General features: G+C 37.3%; 2 protein-coding genes across 3 annotated transcripts in view; one reads left to right on the top strand and one right to left on the bottom strand.

Moving 5' to 3' along the window:
• Positions 1 to 6: 6 nt before the first annotated feature.
• On the bottom strand, positions 7 to 4904 carry LOC117117902 (sialidase-1-like). The gene is made up of 4 exons (XM_033262378.1): positions 4227 to 4904; positions 3977 to 4071; positions 2772 to 2865; positions 7 to 369 (listed from the first exon to the last, which is right to left on the bottom strand). Exons 1-4 carry the CDS (start codon positions 4873 to 4875, stop codon positions 62 to 64), a joined length of 1146 nt encoding a protein of 381 aa, XP_033118269.1. The 5' UTR covers positions 4876 to 4904; the 3' UTR covers positions 7 to 61.
• Positions 4905 to 7409: 2505 nt separating this feature from the next.
• The window catches only part of LOC117117913, a 20528-nt gene continuing 17810 nt past the window's right edge, over positions 7410 to 10127 (top strand). Inside the window, exons 1-2 of one of the 2 annotated variants that reach the window (XM_033262392.1) lie at positions 7410 to 7567; positions 8162 to 8277. In XM_033262392.1, coding sequence (XP_033118283.1) covers positions 7516 to 7567; positions 8162 to 8277 — 168 coding nt within the window. In that variant the 5' untranslated portion in view covers positions 7410 to 7515. The remainder of the gene's footprint in view (positions 7568 to 8161; positions 8278 to 10127) is intronic. The other variant, XM_033262394.1, reaches the window with a different exon arrangement.

Below are 10127 nucleotides of genomic sequence, written 5' to 3'. Positions count from 1 at the left end.
GGCAACACAAAGTTTGGATTTGCCCTAATAAAGTGTCCATCTAGAGTACAGCTACAATAGTTTATGCAAATTTGATTTTAACAAAATGCATCTCCTTATAGCCATCCTTTTCAAACAGTAATCCTATGTGATTGTCATCAATAGGTGATAGACATGAGTAACCACTACCCTTGCTATAGATACCCAAACTACCAGCCCAACTCATGCCTTCGTCTAGACTCCAGCGGAGGGTCATGTTAACTCTGCTGCTTTTATCAAATGGGTTCGAGAAAAACATCACTCCCTGATGAATTAGTGTGCTTGCAAAACATCCAGGTTCCAAAAGTGTCAAGTCAACACGTAAATTTGACATTGGGAACGTCTTCCCACCATCATCACTGTAGAAAATGAGACGATTCCTCGAGTGAAAGAAATGCTGGTTTCTGGCGCTGTCTCTTATACACATCTAGATATACATACATATATACATATGGCCCGGGCCCTGGGTCATCTTTGCTAAACGGGCCCATTGGTTAGGGGTCTGGGCCCCCAAGATTTAGTGTTTAGTAGCAGATTCCTGGCGTTTCCCCACTCTGGAAGCTACGACGTTTTAACGGATTAGAGGACTACCGTAGTAATCGAGTATAGAATACCTAATTTCACCAGGTCACCAAAGATAAAGTATAGAAACATGAAAAGTAAAAGCTATCCTTCCTTTTATTCAAACGTGCTGAAAGATCCATAACACAGGTATCAAAGTTTACAGTGACGGATCCAGGAATTTGAAATAGGCCCAGAGAAGGACTTTCACAAATGGACTGTCTATCTACCTCAGCCCCACCAATTGTAATGATTTGTACATTAAAAATAAATAAATGTATATATATATATTAAAATATATTATATATATCACATTGAATTTGAAAGAGAATTACAAATTATAATTTAATTATTATAATTATTATTAAATCGTCAAACTCCCAATGTTATTTGCCTATTCCCCGCGTCCAATAATTTTTCTATTAGTGGTGGACACTTGGCTTGATTTTTTTAGGTTCGTGTGCAAAAAAAAATTGCTCATTTTTAGTCACCGCGAATACATCGCGCACAATTGTAATTGAAAATTACTTTCGTAAAACAAGCTTAATTAGAACCCGAAGAAAGTTACTTCAAATTCAATATTAAGTATGAACAATTAAGGAATTCATTAAATCAATGGACCCTCATAAACACAACAAAATTGAACGTTTAATAGGAATATTCTAGACTATTTTAAAGATTCAAGGAACAAATTTAGATGTAGGCCTATGGCTAGGCAGGAGGCCGCCCGGGCCTCCTCCTACTACTTCTAGGCCGTCCTAGCCTAGTTATGAAATCATCGCACGATTTTACCTGTCTGCATACACCGACCTAAAAAGGAAATCAGTGATTGTATTCTCTCTCGAATGCTGAAATGTTTATATCTTTGACGAAAGTCTATCAAAATAGCATTACAAACAAGTTCTTTCTAACAATAGTTATTCATCGTATCCGTACTGCTGTACTGCTGATGTGTAGTTAATTAAACACGTACTGCAGGAGCAAACGCATACGCACAGCTAAATGTAAATCAAAGATACTAGAAATACAAGATATCTTTGATGTAAATATGCACACGTATACTGATCATATCACTATAGCAACCGATGACTGCTACAACAGTTTGTCATAAAAAAAACTAAAATTAAAAGACTGCAGTTGACTTATAAAGCAATCAGTAGAGCATGCATCGTACACTAAATGGAAAATTATTATACTTAGGTTAGATTTAATGCATTCAAAAATTTCCTTTGGGCCTTGCAGGCCCTCAGGAAATTTTTTCAAGCATTAAATCTAACCTTCGTATAATAATTTTCCTATAGTGTACTATGCGGAGCTCTACTAATTGCTCAATATTACAAATTACATCAAAAATTAAATTAAATAAACATTGGTAATATATATGATCAAGTATAAATGATCAAAATTATTGTCACAAAGAACATACTTAGTTTACTTTATTGCTTTTTTACACATTTTGCAGGAGGCACATAAAATTTCACAATATTTGTTAATATACCAGTAACTATTTAATAATAATAATAATAATAATAATAATAGAGATGATAATAATAATAATAATAAATAATAGTTATCATAATGATTTCTAAAAAGCACACATCCACCCAAAATTGTGTTCTCAAGGTGCAGTGTTTTAAATATATCCCATTTTTGTGCATGTAACTTTTTATATGTTCACTAAAGGCATGGTCAGTCTCAGTCTAGAAAGTTTTGGAAGGAATACATGATACAATAGTCCAACCAGGGAACAGTGAAATTTAAGTAATTTCACTGTTCCCTGGTCCAACCATATAATGACAGCATCATTTTGTGATTTTGGACTTGGCAACACAAAGTTTGGATTTGCCCTAATAAAGTGTCCATCTAGAGTACAGCTACAATAGTTTATGCAAATTTGATTTTAACAAAATGCATCTCCTTATAGCCATCCTTTTCAAACAGTAATCCTATGTGATTGTCATCAATAGGTGATAGACATGAGTAACCACTACCCTTGCTATAGATACCCAAACTACCAGCCCAACTCATGCCTTCGTCTAGACTCCAGCGGAGGGTCATGTTAACTCTGCTGCTTTTATCAAATGGGTTCGAGAAAAACATCACTCCCTGATGAATTAGTGTGCTTGCAAAACATCCAGGTTCCAAAAGTGTCAAGTCAACACGTAAATTTGACATTGGGAACGTCTTCCCACCATCATCACTGTAGAAAATGAGACGATTCCTCGAGTGAAAGAAATGCTGGTTTCTGGCGTTAATCAGAAGTCTTCCATCAGACAGCTCCACAATCTTCAAAACAATTTAGAGTATGTAATCAATACAGTTATCTAATTTATATTTGTATGTATTTTGCTATTCACTTTTTTTACAGGGGGGTATCTAGGAGTCTTGATATGTGGGGCTGATGGCCTGGGGGGTGTGAAGGTGAAGCTCGATAATTAGGTGAGAGCTGCTAGCTCGCAAAATAAGGTTTGAGCAGAATTTAACTTTGAGCATGATTTTTTTTTTTGGGGCAAACTGGGGGGGGGGGAGATATTATTTTGGCGGGGAGTGCGCCCTCTGGTGCCCTCCCCTAGATACGCATGCCTTCTAAATTGAAATTGGAAAGTTTTTCGCTAAGCAATCCATCAGGCCCACGATTTTAATTTTAATTGTGCCTGAAAAATGTCTTAATAAAACAAATAAAATAAAATTTTGATTCTACAGACATTAGAATTGCAAAAATGCATTAGGCCAAAAAGAAAACAAAAATTCTTTTGTTGGCCACGTTTTGTGAAAATCCAAAAAAAACGGATAGGTCGGTAGGAAAAGTTTTAGGTCGGTCGGACGTGGCCAAGACAATATTTTTTTTCATACACAAGCATGAGGAAATGAATGATAAAGAGGATGAAGATGGATGATGAAGATGTTGTGGTTGTTGTTTATTCAGGAATTCACATAACATCAAAAGGATGCTGGAGACCTTCTAAAAAAAGTGCGACACCATTGACACTACCAACACTAGCACGCACCTGTCTCTTATACACATCTAGATGTGTATAAGAGACAGTATATATGTGATGAGGTGATGATTGATTGAAAATAATAGATGACAGGGGAAACAGAGAGGTCTGAAAGGGGCAGAGTCCGATTTAGAGACAACACTACCCTATATGCCTACAAAAAATTTCTGAGGCGTTTTGGGTGATCAATAATCTTTTTCTTGTGTTTTTTTTTCTTTTATTTTTACTTTTCAAAAGAGATGGGGGGAGGGGAGCTGGATGATGATGATTTGTCCCTAATTACCTTGACCTTGTGTTCAATGATGTTGTGACAATGAATGATAATGTGGAATATAATGATGATGATGGCTAATTATATTGTTAAAATTAGTGACCATCCCTTGAACCATACTACTTACCTGTGGTTCTCCAGGTGTAAAATCTCCAACATTCTTTGTCATATTGTTTGGCAAATAAACAGTAAACTCACTCTGTGTCCAGGTCTCACCATGATCTACACCAGATGAAATAGTTCAGAAGATTTGAACATTTTACATTTAAATTAATACAATCTTCTTTGTGGTTCTGTAGACGAAAAATTAAAAATATTTGCAATGGCAAAGCATATATTATTGTTCGACATCCCCTATGTGTAATAAATGCACTTACCATCACTGTAAATACAAGTCATCAACCCATATGTTGAGTTACCCCAGTGGCCGCATGCAAAAAGCCTTCCAACGTTTGGTGCAAGTTTCTTCTGGATACCGTAGCCGGGTCCAGGTGCCCAGTTCCAACCTTCGAAGAAAGGCGATTTCTCCGCCAAGTCAACAGGTGGAGACCAAGTATAACCATGATCATAGCTCACCGTTTTAAAATTCGTTGGCGTGTACTTGGAAAAGTCGCATTCATTGTGAATACAAAAAGAATATATGAAGATGATCGCACCTGTTTGTTCGTCCACAATAGCATTGCCTAAATTTAAACCATCCGTGTTCATGTAATCATCGACCACAAAAACGCTAGGCCCCCATTTATTACCACCGTTTTTAGATCTTCGCATAATGATGACCTTCGCTGAGGCATCACCGTGACTGATTTTTCGAGCCCCCGCAAATGCTAGGATATCGCCATTCAGGGCTCGAATCATCACTGGAGTTCTATACTCACTAATTTCCGCATCTTCGCCCGAAACCCATAAGTTTTGCTCTAAAACAACTTCAGGTTTCACTGAAAAACCATTAATGCTTATTGCACAAAATATATATGCGCAAACTAGCGATCTAAATAATTTGTTCATCAGGCCTTCCATGATCATCGATGGATTTTGAGCGATCACGTGATAAATCATGTGACAATACAAAACAATGCTCTCGTGACCTACCTCTTTGTCTAGTCTTCGAGCATCGTCATCGCAAATTGAATGATGAATATTCATGAAGGCATTTTTTCCCGAAGTTCAAATCCTTGTTTTTAAGTGACGTCACCGCATTTTACTACTGTGGTTTTTCTGCGTCACTGTCAACGCTCTGCTGCCTAAAACGCGTCACACGAGCTCAAAACTCTATGCTAATGCTCGAATAAAAGCGCCGCGGCGCTTTTAACATTATTGGAGGGATTCATTGTGGCGCTCATTCATGAGCGGTGTTGATAAAAAAAATAAAATATTGGAGTGGCGCTTTCCAAAATGAAACAGTCACCTTTTCAGCTCCTTTTAATATTTTCTACCCCATTTTCTACCCCATCATGGCTAGGGCTGAGGTAAGAAAATTTATGATTAGGGCATCTCTGATAGCTGGAAAACACTCTCGCACTTAAATTTGAATATATTTTTCTTTTTTATCCCCTTAAAAATGAGGGGGGGGGGGCGGTCCTTGAATCCACCTCCGCTCAAATCATTCTTTATCCAAAATTGTCATCACGAAATATGGGCATGAAAAACCAGATCTCATGTTAATGTAGGGACCTTCTCCTCAGCAGTCACTAAGTACTCTGAGTCAGGTGCCGACTCGATGGAGTTTAATGTCATACCCAGGAAAGGGCACAGATCTGTTTTGAAAGGTGGAGTTGGAGGACATTTTGTGAGTCAACACCCACCTCAGACCCACTATGGTTGGGGCTGAGTGGCGAAAATTTGAGAAAATAGTACCGCAAGATGGCTAGAAAATGACACTTTTATCAAAATTCATCATCTATCACATCATCATTAGTCAAAATAAAGCGCCTATTAGGGATTTTTAGCAACATAGAAATCTTACGTGTGTGTGATATACCATAGAAGAACAAAGCATAAAACATTGTCTTTGAGTATGTATTTTACATACTTCAAAACAGTGATTCCACAACCACCTCAGCCCCACCATGGTTGGGGCTGAGGTGAGAAAATTTGAGGAAATAGTACCGGAAATGACACTTTTATATAGTAAAATTCATCATCACATCACCATTATATATTCAAAATGAAACGCCAACAAATTTCTCATGATCTATTATCAAGGATCTACTTAATATCCAGAACAACTTAAGCCTAACTATAGCTTACTATATAAGCTTTAACTATACTATAATAATTATGATCAACGAACCACAACTTGTTTTCGCATTTAGCACAATTTTCTTCACTTTTTAATGTTATTAATATTATTATCAATTATCACTATCGTCGTCATCATCATCATCATCATCATCATCCTCATCATCATCATCATCATCATCATCATCATCATCATCATCATCATCTTCTTTATTATTATTACTCCTATTAGTAGTAGTACGGTATTATTAAAGAAACTTGCAAAAGGATAAAACCAAACTGGACCATCAGTATCACATTTCTATATCTTAAAAGACCTGGCCTGAAATTTATGGATTTAAGATTTTTTTAAATCACGCTTAGGCTTATGTGTTCTATTATAGGCCTATATTATGTATAACGTGTACTGATGCATATTTACATGTTTTAGAAGTATTCATTTTGAGTGATTCCAGGAAAGAATTTGTATTGGCTCAAAAAATGTTAACACTGTGTTCAAAGGAGTGGGGGGGGGAGACGCGGCTCCCATGGCTCCCCCTGGCAGGGAGGGACCTTGACAGATAGAGGGTCTATACCACCTCAGCCCCACGTGGCTGAGAAATTTATGATTATGGAACCTCTAGATGGCCCGGGAAATGGCACTCTCAGACTTCAATTTGAATATACTTTTTTTTCTCCATTTTAAACAATAATTTGAAAAAATTAGGGCGGATTGCCAGGGCGACTGGATCCCCGCCACCTGAATCTGCAAAAATAGTAATATTAATGGAAAACAATAACAAGAGTGGAAGCGACAGCGGGACTACGTATAAGATATTTATTTGTGATCTGGAATATAGATATTTATTTGTGATCTAATCAACGTTTATTTTAATTAAAAGTTCTCAGTTTTGGCCCATCCTAACCATTAAATCTCCCCAAATGAATCCTATCACGAATTTCATAGAGCCACGGGGGCCAAAGCTATAAGTGGCCCATGGTGAACCTCGGTGTCGGAACCCCGTCAGGAAGAACTGCCCCCCCCCCCACCCACCTCCCGTGGGGGAGGAAAAGCACAATTCATCGGGGAGAAAAATTAGTGGACTCTAAAATCCATAAATAAGCCTTTGAAATCCCTAAATTGTGTAAATTTTCGGTGGCTTCGCCCCTGGACCACTTTCGATAACTTTTAACCGACGTTCGACTAAGCTCGCTTTCCTTTCGTAGTGGAAATCTGACCCCGATTTCCCCCCCCCCCCTTCGTCGGGAACCTCGGCCATTCCCCCACGTTGACAATCGGTGAGGAATTGTCAACGCAGGGGAGATACATTGATCTAATAGAAATCAGGATTGGACCTGCAGGAAGTTCCTACCCGATAAAGGCAACACTAGGCCTACACTGTGTGAACTTTGTCGGTTTTCTCTTGACAAACGAGTTATTTTATCATGAACAGTGAACCTTTAGTTGAACCGTGTAACTATGATCCATCTTTCAAAGGTAACTTTGTGAACTTATCCAATTTATAAAAAACGTAGATTTAGGATTTTTTGTGCTGGTAAAATCGAAGGCCGAGGTTAGGCCCTAGTAGTAGTAGGCTAGGCTCGGTCTCTCTCCAGGCTAGGCTTAGGCTAGCTAAGCCTAGCTCCTGACTGAGTTTAGTTTAGTACTTCAGAGGCGGCCTAGGCCAAGTTCTAGGTATTTACTATTTTTAATAGGATAGGCGTGGGTCCCTATTAGGTAGGCCAAGGCCCATGACTAGGCCTTTTAGGTTAGTATAGTAGTAGGCAAGGCTAGAATAGATTTCTAGATGCTCGAAAATGCATTCAGGATCTCCATTTTTTCCTTGAGCACCTATGCATGGGATATTTATTATTATGACTTCTGTGTCTGTTTTCACACAACATTGAAAGAAGCAAAAATGTAACACATTAGCAAGGGTGGTCCAAGAAGTGCATTACAACATTAATATAATATAATTTTTACTTTAAGCTTAATGGAAAAAAAAGAATGCACTTGTTCATGGTATATATTGAAATTTATAAAGGAATGTAAGACTATTTAATGTTGTCATATTTATTACTTTGTTGCCAGTTGACATACGCTCTCATGAGCCTTTGTGGTGTTGTACCTTGACTTCCTCGGACGTCCTTGTGGAGATGTGCGCACTTCTCTCTCAGCTAGAATCAATTTGTAGAAAAGAAACAGAGGTAAATGTACATGTACAATATTTGAAGTGCATAAGTGTTGAGCAATATTTGAAATAATACAAATTTTATTATTTAACTAGAAATTATACCTTATTGCACATATCCAGCAGAACTTCATTCCATCATACCCATCTTGTAACCTCCTCCACTCCCGTGGGAGTATTCCTAGTTAGGCATGTAATTCAACACTTTTAAATCATTTAGCTCCACTAGCTACTGATTTTTACTTCTGTGTGAAGAGAGGCAAACAAAGTGATCTTTTCCATGGATAATATGCTGTATGATGAGCATCAGTCTCAAACCCACAGGCCACAACCTCATTATTGAAAGTCCTGTAATTGCTATCCCATAAGCTATCAAATTTAAAAATTCTATTAATCATTCTATTAATACTATATAATTGTAAAAACATGATAAAGTACAGTAACTTTGTTGACAGGCTGCAATAACTGTTCATGCAATGCTTTATACTGAAATGGAAGTCACCTATTTCTTTTAATTGCTATCCCATAAGCTATCAAATTTAAAAATTCTATTAATCATTCTATTAATACTATAATTGTAAAAACATGATAGAGTACAGTAACTTTGTTGACAGGCTGCAATAACTGTTCATGCAATGCTTTATACTGAATTTAAAAATTCTATTAATCATTCTATTAATACTATAATTGTAAAAACATGATAGAGTACAGTAACTTTGTTGACAGGCTGCAATAACTGTTCATGCAATGCTTTATACTGAAATGGAAGTCACCTATTTCTTACTTGTTTGTATTCTTGGGCCGTCTTGAAGCATAAATGCTTATTTGGCCCACTCTTCTTCAGGTCATAATACTTCTTCATGGTGGCGTAAATTTTGCTGGGTACCGATCCAGTCCATGAGCCAGTCCATTTCATGGTTTTTTTTTTTTTTCTTTCATAGAAGTGGCAGAAAACTAATACACTGTCATATTATTTGCTGTGAGACATTATGTAAATCCCTAGTGAATCTAAATAAAAAGTCTATTCCCCAACCGCAGTAGGGGGTTAAGCTTTAGTCGCTTATTAGGATTCGTGCATCCTTAGTCAGCACTGGTCGAATTTTGGTCATCTCGGACTTAAGCGCCTCCTACCTTATATACAGTAAAACTTTAGTGAATGTTCTTTCCAGTATTCATTTAATCCAGACTTGAAAGTATTTATTGAAGGTGCATTCACCAACTCATCAGGGAGCAGGGACATATTGATGGGGGGGGGGAGCCTTGGGAGCCGCGGCCTTCCCCCTCCCTTTGTAAAGAGTTAGAATTTTAAAGCTTGTTCTTGTTAGCCAATAGGCCTACAAATTCTTTCCTGGGATCACTCAAAGTAAATACTTCTCTAAAATTTGTTACCAAATGATCGATGACACAATAAACCACTAATAAAATTCAAAAATATGACGATACTTTTGAGAACGATCATTTCAGGCAATGCCTGAACAATTTAATAAGGCCTAGCCATTGCTAGGCCTTACGCTACATACATGTTTTGACAGATCCTACTGTCAAGTCATCATCAGTGTACAGAGATTCCATATAGGCAATCTTATTTAAACGAAGTGAAGTTTGTAATACGTCAATCTATACATAATTCAACCGTATCAAGTTGTGAACACCAAGATCATGAATAAAAACAATGTATAATTAATGGTAGACGGAATGAAGTAAAATCAGAATGACAAAGTTCAATTAACATGGTAAAGTTGTTTGTTGAGTGAGGGCTGCTCCCATTGAATATGTAATGCCTCCTTTATTTTAAGATGATGAATTGATGGGGCGGAGTCAAGAATACGGAAACAGTCCTCACTACAAGTTTGCATGCATTTGCGT

The sequence above is a fragment of the Anneissia japonica genome, unplaced genomic scaffold, assembly GCF_011630105.1.
Source record: "Anneissia japonica isolate Jap-2015-1 unplaced genomic scaffold, ASM1163010v1 scaffold287896_len759773_cov187, whole genome shotgun sequence".
Taxonomy (NCBI): Eukaryota; Metazoa; Echinodermata; class Crinoidea; order Comatulida; family Comatulidae; genus Anneissia; species Anneissia japonica.
This window is presented reverse-complemented; position numbering and strand designations above follow the sequence as displayed.